At 38.9% G+C, this 15,989-nt stretch overlaps 2 protein-coding genes across 4 annotated transcripts in view; both read left to right on the top strand.

Moving 5' to 3' along the window:
- The window catches only part of LOC126585813 (cyanidin 3-O-galactoside 2''-O-xylosyltransferase FGGT1-like), a 58,781-nt gene extending 42,957 nt beyond the window's left edge, over nucleotides 1-15,824 (top strand). For 2 of the 3 annotated variants that reach the window (XM_050250361.1, XM_050250359.1), the window contains exon 3: nucleotides 125-939. The gene's annotated coding sequence lies outside the window, so the exon portion shown is untranslated. Of the gene's footprint in view, nucleotides 1-124; nucleotides 940-15,673 lie in introns of those variants that run through there. The other variant, XM_050250360.1, reaches the window with a different exon arrangement.
- Nucleotides 13,525-15,824, top strand: LOC126585817 (uncharacterized). Its single transcript, XM_050250364.1, has 8 exons — nucleotides 13,525-13,897; nucleotides 14,303-14,340; nucleotides 14,429-14,515; nucleotides 14,642-14,725; nucleotides 14,812-14,846; nucleotides 14,936-15,021; nucleotides 15,376-15,441; nucleotides 15,573-15,824. The coding sequence occupies exons 1-8, from the start codon at nucleotides 13,831-13,833 to the stop codon at nucleotides 15,605-15,607; spliced, it is 498 nt and encodes a 165-aa protein (XP_050106321.1). The 5' UTR covers nucleotides 13,525-13,830; the 3' UTR covers nucleotides 15,608-15,824.
- Nucleotides 15,825-15,989: the final 165 nt, after the last annotated feature.

The raw sequence follows: 15,989 nt of genomic DNA, 5'->3' as shown, positions 1-15,989 counted from the left end.
AAGAGCTACTTTTTATTCTTCTCAAAGAAACTGACTTAGGCATCGGAGATCCATTGGCCTAACCCCTCACCTCGTGGGCGCGTGAGGTTTAGATCCTTGATCAAATGTGTTAATTGTTTTGCAGGTGCATTTTCGTCAAGACTGAAGATGACCGAAATTTGCATCGACAAAACTCTTGTTCTTCCTACCCCTAATCCATGAGTACTTGGACAGTCCCCAGCTCAATAATATAGCAATCCATTTGCACCCCCAATTCAAACTTGTCAGTTATGCAATGCTAAAGGACATATTGCTCCATTTTGTGGTTCCAAACCTTCTGAGAGATCTCGTTGTCACATATATGGCAAAAATAACTACTGTTTCTACAATGACAAAAGACCCAATTATGTTGGCTCTCGTTCTCAGTCCAATTATGCATAGATGTCATCTTCATATGGTCAATCTTATTCAATGCCAGGATATTCAATGTCATCCCAACAATATCAATCTCAGCAACCATCTATACAGGCTATGCATACTGCAATGACAAATTTCTCTCCACCATCCACTTCTCAACAACCTCCACACGTGTGGCTTACTAATTCAGGAGCAACCAACCACTTGACTGCAGACTTGTCTAATCTCTATTTAGCATAACTTTATCCTATTAATGAGGCTATTCAAACTGTAAATGATGAAGGTTTGCAAGTGTCCCATATTGGTAAAGCTGTTATTACTTTAGTCTAAAATAGGGAGAAAAATTGCACTGTAAAAATGTGCAGTGTTTGTGATTGAATTTCATTTTATTTACGAGGCTGTCACTAGCATGCCCTTAGCTTTAGTCTAAAGTAGGGGGAGAAATTGCACTGTACGAATATGCAATGTTTGTGTCCGAATTTCACTTTATTTATGAGGCTGCCACTAGCCTGCCTTCAGCCCAGTTTTACTTCATTTACAAAATTGCCACTTAGCTTAAGAACGGTTTTATTTATTCCTTGACAACAGATTTTGCCAATAATGAAAGATATTGGATCAATCATATATCTATCGAGAAACTAATCTCAATGGTGGAGTTGGTGGTCTACTTTCAAAATTTGTTAATTTAAGTAAAGCAACATATTATGTAATTTTTTTTTCATCAACATCAAACAGAGGGTATGTTTTACAATTTTTCCAGCCAGCCCATCAACATCAAAAGGAGCAATCACTTTGTTTGTACTAGGGGTGGGCACGGGCCGGGCCGGGCCCAAATTTGAAGGAACCTGGCCCTATCCGTTATAAATTGTAACGGGCCGGGCCGAGCCGGGTAGAGAGATTTTGGATTTTAGAACCGAACCTAACCCGGCCCGTTTCAAACGGGCCGGTCCGGAGCGGGTCCACGGGTCCAAATCCTTTTTTTTTTTCAAAAATACATTTTTATAAAACTGCACTGCAGTGCACAGCAGCACAAACGTTTTCAAAAATTACATGAGCTGCTTCATGCTTCAAGCTTCTTCATAGACAGATTACAGGAGCTATTCCAAATCCAAAAAAAACATAAACATTAAAACCGAAATAACATCCGTATTAACATCTGCAATGACATCAAACGTCCAAAATGATGAGGTGATACATTATGGTCAAAGAAATTGCAATACCGAAATGAGAACTGCAGTCTCAGCTCCTTGTACATCCTTGAAGGTAACATATGCAATTTGTGACCGCTCAGTATCACTACATGATCTTTCAATAAGACAGATTCAGACAAAGATAATGAAAGACAATAAATCCATTAAACTAAGTCAATCATCAAACCTCATCATTTCGACATAAACAATATCACCAGAAAAAGAAAAGAAGTCCTTTATGTCTCTCTCACTTGCACACAAGGAAAGATTGTTGACTTTGATGGTTGTTACCTGCAACAGAATGATAACATGAATCTTTTATCCAAACATCCAACACTGAAAAACAACAAACTCAATATGAATCAGATGGAAAAATTAACACACACGGCTAAAGATTAATTTTTTAAGTAAAAGTGTAAAACTAATAGAGAAGTAGCTTGTTCTTATTTTGCATGTTGCAGCAATTGTCTTTTATTGGTGTAGCAGAGCAATGAAAGCACCAAACACAGATTTCCAGTGATAAAGCTCTTTATCCTGTCTATTGGATCTAAAACCCATACATAATCTGCATACTTGTCTTTACATCTCCACCCATTTTCTTCTCCATAACTCCATCATATCTTCTCCAATAGCACAAAATCTAGATATTCAAAATTCATACACTAGCAGCAAACCAAATTCGAAACTCATACACTAGCAGCAAACCAAATTCGAAACTCATACACAAGCAGCAAATCAAGAACCCAAAGTCCCAAAATCTAGAAAACCCTAATTTATTTTTCAATCCTAATCCTGAAAATTGAATACCTTTTGTGAGATAGACCGTCAGGTGGTGGTCGGAGTTGAGAGGAGCTGGTGGTGGTGGTCAAAGTCGACTTCAGACGGGAGAGAGCTCAGCTATCGAGATTCGAGAGGGAGTATGAGAATCGAGAGGGAGGAGAGTCAATCAGTTTGAGAGAGAGAGATCGAGAAAGAGGAGAGTCACTGAGTCTGAGAATCGACGATCTGATTCGAGAGGGAGAACCGAGCTATGGAGATTCAGTCTGGGATGGAGAGATTGAGAAATGGAGAAGGTGAATTGACAGAAATGTGTGTGTGAATTGTTTGTGCATGCGTGTGTGAGAATTGAACGGTGGAGAGTTAACCTCCACTATTAGATGGTGGATACGGTCCGGGTAGGGGCCCCGTGTCCTCAGAAATTTGTAACCGCCCCGCCCCGTTTTTGTATATAAAATATATGGAACCGCCCCGAGCCTGGATTGAACCGCTAGGACCTGCCCCGCCCCGCAGGTCCAGGACCCGTTTGCCCACCCCTAGTTTGTACCATACTTAGGGCATTCGTATTTATATCTCGTATAAATACTCGAGGTACTCAAATGTAATTATGTAATAAAGGAATGGGCAAATATATAATAAGTGATTAGCTCTTATTCTATAAAAGGGACTCCTCACCCTCACAAGAAAGGAGGCCAATTCTTAAGCCTCATCATCCCCTCAAACCTCTCAGATTGAGAAGAGCTATCTCACCTTCAGAAGCTCTCTCTCTCCCTCTTTATACATCTTAGAGAAATACAATATCAGTGTGGACGTAGCCCAAACATTGGGGTGAACCATGATACATCTTGTGTTCTTTATTTTCTTGCAGATTCACGGTCTGATTTACGTTGTTCCAAAACCCCTCCGGTTTTGTGCATCAACATTTGGCGCCGTCTGTGGGAATCAACACAAAAAGCTTTGTCGGTTCTCTTTCATGTTTTCATCTCAGCACCGTGAAACCTCACCACAATATCCACTGTGAATCTGCAGAAACACCAAACCAAAATCCCAATCCCATCTTTCTCTCTCTCTCTAGAAACCCAGAAATGGGTAAGCAGAACAGACATATACTTTAGCTCTCTCTCTCAGCTTTCTCCATTAAAACCATTCAACATTCTCTCTCTTAACTTTTTTAGAGAGAGAAAGTGGAAAAAGATCGAAACTTTTTTGGGTTTACTGAGATGCTTCGTTCAGAAGGGTCCGACGGGAGAAGATACGAACAGGTCAGTAGTGAGTTAACTCGCCGAGTCGGTGAAGGCGATTTCTGAGTAGCAAAGATCTGGTTCCGCCTCCACCAAGCAGCAAAGATCTTGGCCTCTGCTGAGTTAGTGTTACTTTCTGTCACATTGCTGCTGTGATGACATCTCATTTTTCCAGGGTACGAATGACTTACCTGTAAAGCCAACTCAACCGCAGAGAGCTGCATCTTTAACTCGGTTTCGCGATAAGAGAAAATAACGCTGTTTTGATAAGAGAATCAGTTACACTCAGTAGGAAGCTATCTTCCACAAATGACTATTCATTGCTCCTACAGTTCCGAGCCAGAGGAGGAAGATTCAGCCTTCAATACGTGTTTTTGGATCTGGGTTTCCTTCCCCTAAGGGAATATTTAAGAGGGTATTCTACTCCAGCACTTTTGAAGGCGCAGAGAAGCATGTTGGAGCTTTCGTTTCTGAATCTCAATCACCCTAGCTTGTCAGTAAAGGCTGCAAGCTTTTTGGATCTGGGTTTCCTTCCCCTAAGGGAATCTTCAAGAGGGTATTCTACTCTAGCACTTTTGAATGCGCATAGAAACATGTTGGAGCTTTCGTTTCTGAATCTCGATCACCCTAGCTTGTCAGTAAAGGCTGCAAGCTAATTGGATACGGCTCTACACCAGATTGGCCGATGAGATCAGGACCGTCGTCAGATCCAACGGTAGAAAAATAACGATGGGCACGATAGAGCAAATGCCGTTGATGAAATCTGTGGTCCACAAAACGTCCAGAATCTCCCCAGTTCTCTCTCTCACAAACCACGAACCAAAAAATCCTCTCTCTGAAAAGATCAAGAACCCCAGCACAATCTCTTTCTCTGAGTTGCAGAGACCTTCGTCGGTGACGCTCACCTCTTTCAACGACGACGTTTCAATAGCCAGGGCGAGCTTGCTCGATGGATATAATCTCCCAATTACAGGGACAAGTGAACACAATTGCTTCTCTTACCTTCAATACCTTTGGGACACTATAAAAGGATTCTTTGACACGCCCCGACCTTGATATTCCCCGAATACTAGGATAGACACGTGCTGGCCGACACCCGAGGGTGACAAAAGCCATTAATTAATACAAAAGCTAAGAATAAGAAATAAATAAGAGTTAGAAATTTAAAATACAATGAATTAATAATTTAGGAACATGTTCAGAACATACAACTAAACCTAATCATTAAAACGAATTTAGATAAATTGAATGAATAAAGAAGTGGGTCCTACATCAAGAGGATTCAAAGATACTGTTGCGGAAGTATCTTGATGCCAGGATTAGATGCCTTGATCCTAAGTCCTGAATAGGGGCGCAAAACAAAGGTGAGTGGACCAAGTTTATATATACAATAATAATAAAACAATTATCAACATATCAACCCCCAAAGTTTAATAGTGAAAACTACTAGCATAGTAAGTGAAGGATTTAATAAAAATCCTAGCATGCCAAAATATCTCAAAAGTCATATCGCGGAATAACGTCGCAGAAATCAAAACAATAAACGTCTAATAAATTGTCTTGTAAACACGGTGTGCTGCTAGAAAGATCACTGAATAAATATAACTCTCGACCTAATGTCTGCTCCGTGGTCTCTGCACCCGTAGCCAGAGATTACCAACTCCCAGCCCAATACCTTCTCCATGTCCCTCAGCCCGTAGCAAGGGATTATTTCTCCCAGCCTAAATGCCAACACCAAATCCTCGCCCTAGGCGACATAGTGTCCTCTAGGTACGCACAAATAGTTACACCTCTCATAAATAACCACTTCATAGTATAAAGTCATCCATCGTCTATACTATAAAGAGGGGTTTCTAAAACATGTTCTAGCATCCTATCGTCATCCATCAGATAGTCTACCAGTTCATGGTTTATATAGAAAATACGATATATCAAAATATAACTCAATATAGGCCAACAATTGATTCCTCACCAAAAACATGAGACGAAAATCAATATATTTAATAAACAAGCTTCACATAAATCAAATCATAAACTCGTAGGCATGCTAATCATTTATGCAATTAAATTATAAAATTGTGTAATTTTAGAAGGGGTCCACTCACAGTACTTAGCCGCAAAAAACTGCGCCACTAGCGAAGACGGAAGCGTCACAATAATTGCCCCTGAGCACATAAATAGCACATTTAGTCAAACTTTATTCAAACGATTGAATTTGGGAAAAACGAACATTGGAAACGGGTTCAGGACGTCAAATTACCCTAAGAAGGGTCCCGGACGAAAACCCGAAAAGTCAACCTTAAAGTCAACGTTGACCGGGGTCAACGGTCAAACTAGGTCAAATGGGTTTTAGGCTTGAATCTGGATTAGGGTTTAGGTTTAGGTTAAATAGGGTTAGGACCTATTGGGTTTTGGGTTTTGGGTCTTAAGGTTTTTGGTTAAAAAGGGTTAGGGTGAAAAGAGGTGGTTTGGGCTTAACCCCAAACCCACACTTACACACACACCGGCCCACAAACACACACCTACACAACACATACATACACACCACACATGCACAATACATGCACACACACCACACATGCACAACACATGCACACACACACCACACATGCACGGACACACACACACACACATATACACCACACAACCCTCACACACACACACGGGCCCAAAGGCCTCACAACCAAAAAGGGTTGGGCTCGGCAGGGAAGGCCCAAAGGCCTTGGGTTTGGTGGGTCGCCGGACCTAATGAGAGAGAAAGCCAGAAATCGACCAGAAACTGCACAACCTCTAAATGGCCATAACTTTGTCAATACTTAACGAAATCAAGTGAAACAAGAACGAAAGTTGTAGTTCTCGAATAGACGAAGAGAATGGAACCTCATACGACGTCTAACTCGCCGTGTTTTGGCCTACAACGAGAGAGAGAAAACTGCAAAGGTTTCTCTAGTCGCTGGGATTCCAAAAATATAATTTTTGGGTTCGATTTTATGAGGGAGTTAAGGTGAGGGCTAGGTGAAGCTCTCGATGCTGAGAGATAGAGAATGAGAGTGGTATACGGGAAAGGGAAGAAGAAGAGGAAGAAAGAGAGAAGAGGGATGAGAGAAATGTGGGCTCCAGGACAAAGTCAAGGGGGTGGGCCCCTTGGGCTGACCAATTTAGGTCCAAACAATTATTTTAAAATAAATGGTGTTGGGGTGTTTCATTCTCCTCCAGTCCGACTTTCACCAAATTACCCAGAACCACCTGCTAATCCTACCGATGATTCTATTGATTTTGCCCAACAACCCAAGCTCATGGGCGCAGCTCTTGTTAAGGCTGCTAAGCAACGCATTCGTGCACACAGCTCCTCCTTCAAATCTCTCAATCAAGTGGGCGGCGATGAGACTTCTTCCGTTCAATCCCTGTTCAATGGCTTCTTCCAAACCGAGTCTTGGCAGAGGAACTGAGGCCTCGAGAAGGAACTCGAACAACTCGACTCGAAGCTCCAACGAGTTGTTGACGAACGACGTGTTCGGCGGAGGGAAAGAGAGAGGGATTCCAAGAGTTTCGAACGACTTGAAAGACGCACTGTCGACGTTTCAGCAGACATTCGTCGTTTCCGACGCCACCAAACCCGATTACCCGAGTTATGAAGCGGATGCGCTGAGTCAAGCCGGAGAGTTTTATACTTAGAACTACATATTTGTACAGTTGAATGATAATCATGTGATATGGGTCATCTTTTCAAGAAATGAAAAGAAAAAGCAAAGGATGTCTGGAGAAAGCAAAGCCAAAATAAGACGTAGTGGAAAGAAAAGAGAAAAAAAGCAAAGGATGTCTGTAGAAAACAAAAGCAAAAAAAAAAAAGATGCAGTGAACAAAGAGAAAAGCAAAAGCAAAAGAGCAATGTGCAAGCGGTCACCAATGAGTCTTATTCGTTGGTTCAAGCGAGGTAAGCTTCAAAGTTGCAAAGAAAACACAAAAGCAAAAGAAAGGTGCGGTGGAAAAGAGAAAAGCAAAAGCAAGGAATAAACACCCCACCAGAATGGTGTGATCTACTTTTCTTGTTTTTGAATGATGTGATTTATTTTTCTTATCTTTTAGAGACATCTGTATAAACCCCATCAAAGGGTAATAAAAAAAACGAAAATAATGGGCTGGAAAATAAAGGGCTGGAATGTTATGTGGAGAGCCAAGGCCCATATGCCCAAAAGGCCCTATGACTCCAAAATTATTCGGCAGCCTGCCGCTATTATCACCAACTAGGTGATCAAAAGTACGCCTAGTACTCCAAAATTATTCGGCAGCCTGCCGCTATTATCACCCACTAGGTGATCAAAAGTACGTCCAGTACTCCAAAGTTATACATGAGCATTACTCATGTCAATCATACATAAACATTCATAAGCATCACTCATGTTAATCATACATAAACATTCATGACCATCATTCATGTCAACATCCATGAGCATCACTCATGTCAATCAACATAAACATTTATGAGCAACACTCATGTAAATCAACTTCAAAAGCTTCATTTACATAAGCTCCAGCTTCAAAACTTCACTTGCAAAGCTTCACCTACAAAGTTTCAGTGCAGGGTATACAAATACCGCCTCCGAACAACCACCATTCCAGCCCATACATGGTTCAAATTTGAAGTCTCCAGCCAACAGACCCTATTGACTAAAGACTTGGGGGACTACACTATGTACCATATATTGGGCCTCATAAAAAAAAATACTTGGGGGACTTAGCCCATTATTTATGTACTGAAGAGCGAGCCCTTATTCTATAAAAGGGACTCCCTCACCATCATTAGAGAGCATCGCCGCCAGCTGAGCAACTGCATCGCCGCGAGCATCACTCATAACCCATTATTCATGTACTGAGGAGCGAGCCCTTATTCTATAAAAGGGACTCCATCACCATCATTAGAGAGCATCGCCGCCTACTGAGCAACCGCCTCGCCGTGAGCATCAACTCTAGCCCATATTTATGTATTGAGGAGCGAGCCCTTATTCTATAAAAGGGACTCCCTCACCTTCAACGCCACAAGCTGAGCCAACCAAGGCAACGTAAGCCACAAATCGAGCAGCCTCGCAACATATGCTACTTCTAGTTGAGCATCATTTCAGATTGAGCACCACCTCATATCGAGTATCAGTTCAAGACAACATTTAGTTACTTCGGCCCACACACGGACTGAATTTCAAGTCTCCAGCCAAAAGACCTTCTTGACTGAAGACTTGGGGGACTACTGTTTGTACCATATTTAGGGCCTCCGTATTTAGATCTCATATAAATACTTGGGGGACTCAAATGTAATTATGTAATAAAGGAAGGGGCAAATATGTAATAAGTGAGGAGCCCTTATTCTATAAAATGGACTCATCATCCTCACAAGAGAGGAGGCCAATTCTTAAGCCTCCTCATCCCCTCAAACCTCTCAGATTGAGAAGAGCTCTCTCACCTTCAAAAACTCTCTCTTTCTCCCTCTTCATACATCTCAGAGAAATACAATATCAGTGTGGACGTAGCCCAAACATTGGGGTGAACCACGATACATCTTGTGTTCTTTATTTTCTTGCAGATTCACGGTCGGATTTACGTTGTTCCAAGACCCATCCGGTTTTGTGCATCAACACACATCATTGTATTTCTATCTCCTTTCTTTTGAGTGTGATATCTTATTACGTGTACAATGATGTAAATTCATCTCTTTATATAAAGGTTTTTCATCCGACACTCACAAAAAGCTAACTTACCTTATTTACAAAGTCTTCATGTAAACAGTAATATTGCAATTATCAGCTTTCAAATTCTGCATTTGGGCCATCCACTATATTTACGACATTAAAAATAAGGAATTTTAACGAAAAGCTCCCGGTACTATTTATTTTAACGAAAAATCATGTTTTTATACTAAAAAGTCAATCATTGTGCTATTCACTTTACCTTTTATTTTATCCTTATCGTTAAAACTCAAAGTTTTCAAACCTTTTTCATTAACTTTCCTTTAAAAATAAAATCTTCACACTTCAATCATTATTTAATCCTCTAAACCTTCATCTAAATCTTCGCACTTTTATTTTTTTGTTAGATTGTGAGCCATGGCCACATCAACAATTCGGGTTGATAATTTAAGAATTAATATTTTATAATCTAATATTATATATTAGATGTGGCCCTCCCATGTTCCAATCATCCTAAATAAATAACATAACATGGTAAAATTCTAGAATATTGTATTAAAAAGTTGTATAAACAGTAAAGACTTTAATTATGAGGCTTAAATTTTTCAGGTCTACAGATTGTTTTAAAACCGGAGCGAAAGTCCATTTTCTTCATGCGCACAGATTGTTTTAACGTGGGTTGCAGTGCTACAAAGAGGGAGATGGGCGTTGATTGGCAGCGAGGGGAAGGGAGAGGGAGGAGTGAGGCTTGCGAAGGGGTGGGGTTGGATTGATTTGTCCTCGTCAAATCAAGGGTTGGTGTCGGGATTGAGGGGTGGGTCGAAAGTGGGTATGGTTGTGAGGGATGGCAGAGACAGAGGTCATGGAGTTGGGCGTGGGAATTCCACAAATCAAGGGATGCTGTCAGTGGGTGTTAATATCAGCAATGAGCAATACTGGGATATGAGTTCTCTCAACCTTTTGATTAATTTTTTATATTTTGGCTTTTTATATAAGCTATGTAAATGTTTAATTTCCATTTGAAAACTTGGGGAATTCTAGGTATATTGTTTATGGCAGAAGCTCAGTCTCAAACCCCTCAAACGATCTCTCGATTTCTTCTCCTCGCCCGTTGTGAACTCCCTCCTCCCAACCCTGAGAGGTACTGTCGTTGCCTTTACTTTCTATAATTTTTGGGGTTCGTGAAATTATTGAGTTGAATGTAGTTCTTTTTTTTGTTTGAAAATTCGTGTTTTAATTGCTGCTCACTCTTTTTTTTTTCTTGCAGTAAAAGCCTTCACATGAGCCACAAGGTTACTGAAATTATAGAGTTGAAATTGTTAGTGTTTTTCTTTTGTTTTTTTTTAAATTTTTTTGTGAATTATAAGCTTTGTGAAGTTATTGATTTGAAGAATGTTGTTTTGGAATGAAAATTTTGATTTGAATTATTAGATAAGCATGGAGTATGTAGGAATTCAACCCACGGCTAGCCAAAAACCGCCTCGCCGGCCTGAGTCTAGTGCACCGGGAAGTGGTTCTGAATGGCCTTCCGATTCTCTTGCCCTCACATGTATTATTTGTTCTAATTGAAATTTCAAATAAGCATTTAGAAGTAGGGAAGTTATAGCTTATTGTTTTGTGGAAGTTAAGTCTATCTGGGTATTCTATATTGCCACTGTAACATGCTTAAGCTATTTTGTTGGTTGTAATATCATGTGTGTCATGAAGATTCTAAGGAAATGCAGATGGGAGGAGCTCAAAACGCTTTGGTTATTGGTCCATCTGCACCAAGGGCACAGTGAGTAGTGGACTCTATGTTGTCTTAAGGAGATTTCTGCTTATTTCTCCATTTGTTACGGATGAGTGGATGCCTATGATTAAGTGAAAGTGAAATCTAAGAGGTTTTTTGTTGTTATTGTTGGGAATTATGCATTGAGGGTGGAAATTGTTTGAAAGTAATAACATATTGTCAATTTAAACTCCTCCTAAGAATTACTGTTTCTAAATTAAATGAATGCCTCTGGGATGTGATCGTTATATAGATGATTAAGTATCTCATTGAATGTGGATTTATCCGTCATGGTATGAATCTAAGAATTTATTGATTCAAATCTCGAAATTATTGTGACAGTATTAATGTATCATGTAGAATGAGGTGGGATTACTAATAAAAGATAGAACTTTAGCTTATGATAAACAACATTTGGGATTCCCAGTTGGCTTACTTCAAATTATCAAATATTTTACCATCAGCTAAAGTTCTATCTTTTATCATAATCCCACCTCATTCTACATGATATATTAATACTCTCACTGTAATTTCGAGAGTTGAATTGAGATGTCAGATTCATACTTTAACGGGTACATTCACATTTGATGAGATATTTAAATTATCTATATAACGACATCATCCCAGAGGCATTTATTTAATTAGGAAACAATGATTCTTAAGAGGAGTTTAAATTGACAATATATTATTACCTTCATACAATTTTCACCCTCAATGCATAATTCCGTCATCACCATGTAACTCATTGGACACTCTTCGCAAAGAGAAATTTTTATCATATTCTTTATGCAATTGTCACTCTTCTAGAGTTTACATTTGGATTCTGTTCTTTTTTCTGATGTGATGGGGTTTAGTAACTTTCAATATTTTTCGACTCTTTTTAATCTGCAAAATCAAATTACCCATGGAATTTATAACTTGCAATCAGTTTCTTTTTAGCTGAAAATCATATTAATAGATTCTTTATTTAGTTGGTCCAATCTGTAACAGATGAGATTGTTTTGTTTGATGTTTCAATCAAAATTTGATCTTTTTTGTGTGTGAAATTATAATGGAATCACAAATCAAGTATATCTTAAGATTCTTGGTTGCATACTCACCTTCCCACAACTATTATATTGTCTCTTGATTGGATGGATTTTTATAATTTCCTGGATCTATTGTTGCAATGCTTTTTATAATTTCATGGATCTATCCATTTTGTTCGTTCATGATTATGTTTAATTCTTTTCATGTTAAATATGTCTTATTCATGTAGTTAAGGCTGATGCATTCAAGTCCTGCAGCAACGCACATGCATATTTACTAGTTAATACAATAATTGAACCACTAAATTTAAATTATGTGTTATACGTTCCCAAGTTAACTCAGAATTCACTATCTATGCATAAAGTCTGCTTTAGACAACAATTGTTGGCTCATCTTTGATGCACTTTGTTTGTACCATACTTGACCAATCCCGAAACTACTGAGCACCGATCAACGTTATACCGTCAAGGACCCAGAAGAGTTTCCCTCCAACCAGGAGGTCAATCACATCACGACACGTGTCGACATCAGAAGCCAATCATAGTGTGACACGTGTCAACATCAAAAGCCAATCACAACACGACACGTGTCAATGTCAGAATGAAACTATAAACTCTCTTCTATAAATAGAGATCATTCTCTCACAATATTTTCTAATGTCATTTGTACTAAATCATTCACTAGTACTCATTAAATGAGAGCTTGAACCTACGTACTTGTGTAAACCCTTCACAATTAATGAGAACTCCTATACTTCGTGGACATAGCCAATCTGGATGAACCACGTACATCTTGTGTTTGCTTCCCTGTCCTTATCCATTTACATATTTATCCACATTAGTGACCGGAGCAATCTAGCGAAGGTCACAAACTTGACACTTTCTGTTGTACCAAAGTCCTCACCGATTTTATGCATCAACACAATTAGTTTCTGAATTTAGGACAAGGCCACAGAGAGGATTCTCTACAAAGGGTTGTGCAGAAATGGACTATATCCCATCCCACTTGCTTCATCCAATTCTGTAACAACCAAATCCACGTCACTAGCTCAAACACATCTTGGTCAACTTGTTCTTTCATCCACTTGGCATGGTAGATTAGGACATCCATCAAATAATGTTGTGTATCAGATGTTGAATAAAGCTCATTTACAACATTAAAACACAAATGTAATAACCAAAATCCACATCCCGTTTGTTTTATAAACTTATGGTGAACAGTAAAAAATACATTAGGCTCATTAACATGGAGTTAACAAATTACAGGTCAAGAATTTAACGTGGTCAACCATGTCCAAAATATTTTTGAAATAAGTTGGAGTGAGGAGTTGAAATGTCCAAAATAATCCTGAAATAGGTTGGAGTGAGGAGTTAAAATGTTAAAAAAAAAAAAAAAAACCTTGAAAATAGGTTATGTGATTTGCATAGGACGATTAAAATATAAAAAAATTTGAAGTGTACAGTTAAAATTTTGAAATGTCAATAACGGTACGAGACTAAAAGTCAATAAAACCGAAAGCAGAGTACATATTAAAGACGGATTTCCCTCCATAACACGCCGCTCACAAACCCCTTTGTCCTTCGATATTCCTGGGACGACTCGACTAGGGTTTTTCGATTTCACAGTGGAATTTTATCGAAACTCCAGCCCCCAAATCATCGCCATAATCCACCAAAATTTCCGATTCTTTTTGGTGCCGAGTTTGAACCGGAATTATCCTGTGCCGTTCCTCTTCTGTTTGAATTCAGACGATGGGAAGGGGGAAGTACAAGAGCAAGCCCACCGGCCATCGGCAGTTCTCCACTCCCGAAGATCTTCGTAAGACAAACACTCCTTAATTTTTATCTTTTTTTTTTGTATTTTATTTTATTGAGTAACCAGTTTGTTGTTTAAATTTTGCTTTCCCTCCAACTATCTGGGGTTTTCTCGGTAACCAAACAGAGGATTATGGCTCTTGGGCTCGTTGAATTGACAAATTGTACTGGTGTTTTTTACCAAGTTGTGTTTTATGAGTGATTGAATTGAAATTATTAGACTTTTGATTGTTGGTTTGTTTGATATTACAATTTTTTTAGAACATGAAAATGATTTGACTTTGAATTTAGGTAATTGATAAGAATTTTGATTGCCTTGGTTTGTTTGTTTGATTCGCAGAAGTGATTAAAATTCTTGTCAAAATTAAGCAATTCTGACATCTTTGTTGTTGTATATATAAATTTGCAGTTGCTGGTACCTCTAGCCGTCCGCGGACTTTTTCGAAGGTTTGTCCCTCTCACACTCACATACTATATGGTGATACGAAACTATTGATTTTTCGGTTTAAGAAAGTTAATTTGTTGTTTTCCTTAGCGGGAAGCTGAGCGTGATGAAGTTGAAGTAGATTTCGTGGCAAGTTCCGAAGAGGAGTCTGGAGATGAATCCGAAGGACATGAGGAGGTTAGTGAACATGAACTGTCATCTATGTAGAAAGTTTTTGTACTTTTTTGGTTGGTTTATACTGTTTTTATGAGTAAGTAATAAATGTGAACCTTTTTTTTTTGTGTTGCCAAATAATGTTATCAGAAGAAGAAGGGGATCCAAGGGATTATTGAGATTGAAAATCCGAATTTGGTAAAGCCGAAGACCGTGAAAGCTCGAGACATTGATGTAAGTTCTGCAATTTACTTTGACAATAGCTGTGAATTCTGATGGTGAATTTTGTGAAAGAGTAATATTTGTTATTTTCTCTACAGATGGGAAGGACAACTGAACTCTCAAGGCGTGAAAGGTTCGTCTGTGGAATATAAGTTCTATTCGTATTTCTTCTTTTATCCTAATCGGTTTTGACATCCTCAATTTTTGTTCATTTGTTTTCAGAGAAGAATTGGAGAAACAGAGAGCCCGCGAGAGATATATGAGGCTGCAAGAACAGGGAAAAACTGAACAAGCAAGGAAAGATTTAGGTATTTTGTCGTGATTATTATTTGCCAAGAGTACCTATTAGTATCTCTCTCATCACGTGACACATTCACATGATGGGAGAGATACTAATGAGGGGATATACAACCGGTTACATGTTAGAATCTCTGATTCAGTACACGGTTGTTAGCTGACATATGGATTGGCTTGCAGCTTGCCTTGTAATTTTTGTTGTCGAGTTACAATCTCATCAATATTTTTTGCTGCACATTTTACTGCTGAAGTCTTGTTAGATATGGGTTCTTTAGAGAAGAACAAGAGGCTCCTATGGGCTGGATTTGCACTTTCACCGCTATAGCTTCGAATTTCTTATTGATATCATTTTGTTGATCATGCAGAGCGTTTAGCGCTTATACGAGAGCAAAGGGCGGAAGCTGCTGAAAAGAGAGAAGAAGAAAAGGCTGGTAATGTTTCTGAGACCAGCACAACTTATTGCTTGTTTCTTCGTTCCGTTTTTTCATTTTTTTTTTCGTGTCGATTTCGCTTTGTTCTGGATCTTCAAGGACTGTAATTGTTCAACTCCCAATTGTTTCAGCCAAAGAACAGAAGAAGGTTGAAGGCCGCAAATGATCAACTTGAAGCAAAACAAAGTCATGCTGCTGTTAGAATTTTATTGTTAATGGAAAAATTATGTAGGTAAAACCCCATTGGATTTTTAAACCTTTTGGTCACTTTTGGAATATTTACTGTGTAAAACATTCATTGGGCAATTTGAGAATTGTAGTGCCTATCCATTGGATGCGTAATTTTATTCGGCTTTTTTTAAAAGCAGTTTACAAAGTAAGAATTTTTGTATATTTTTTTATTCGGTTTTATGCTGGTTTTATTGGGGGTAAGAGCTATTCTAATTAGCAGACTTGCAAAAAATGTTCATATTCTCAAAAGGGAATAGCATGGCAATTGCTCGCCACGTAGCATGACGTCATTTTTACAATTACTTGTCCCTTTCCGA

This window comes from Malus sylvestris, chromosome 10 (genome assembly GCF_916048215.2).
Source record: "Malus sylvestris chromosome 10, drMalSylv7.2, whole genome shotgun sequence".
Taxonomy (NCBI): domain Eukaryota; kingdom Viridiplantae; phylum Streptophyta; class Magnoliopsida; order Rosales; family Rosaceae; genus Malus; species Malus sylvestris.
This window is presented reverse-complemented; position numbering and strand designations above follow the sequence as displayed.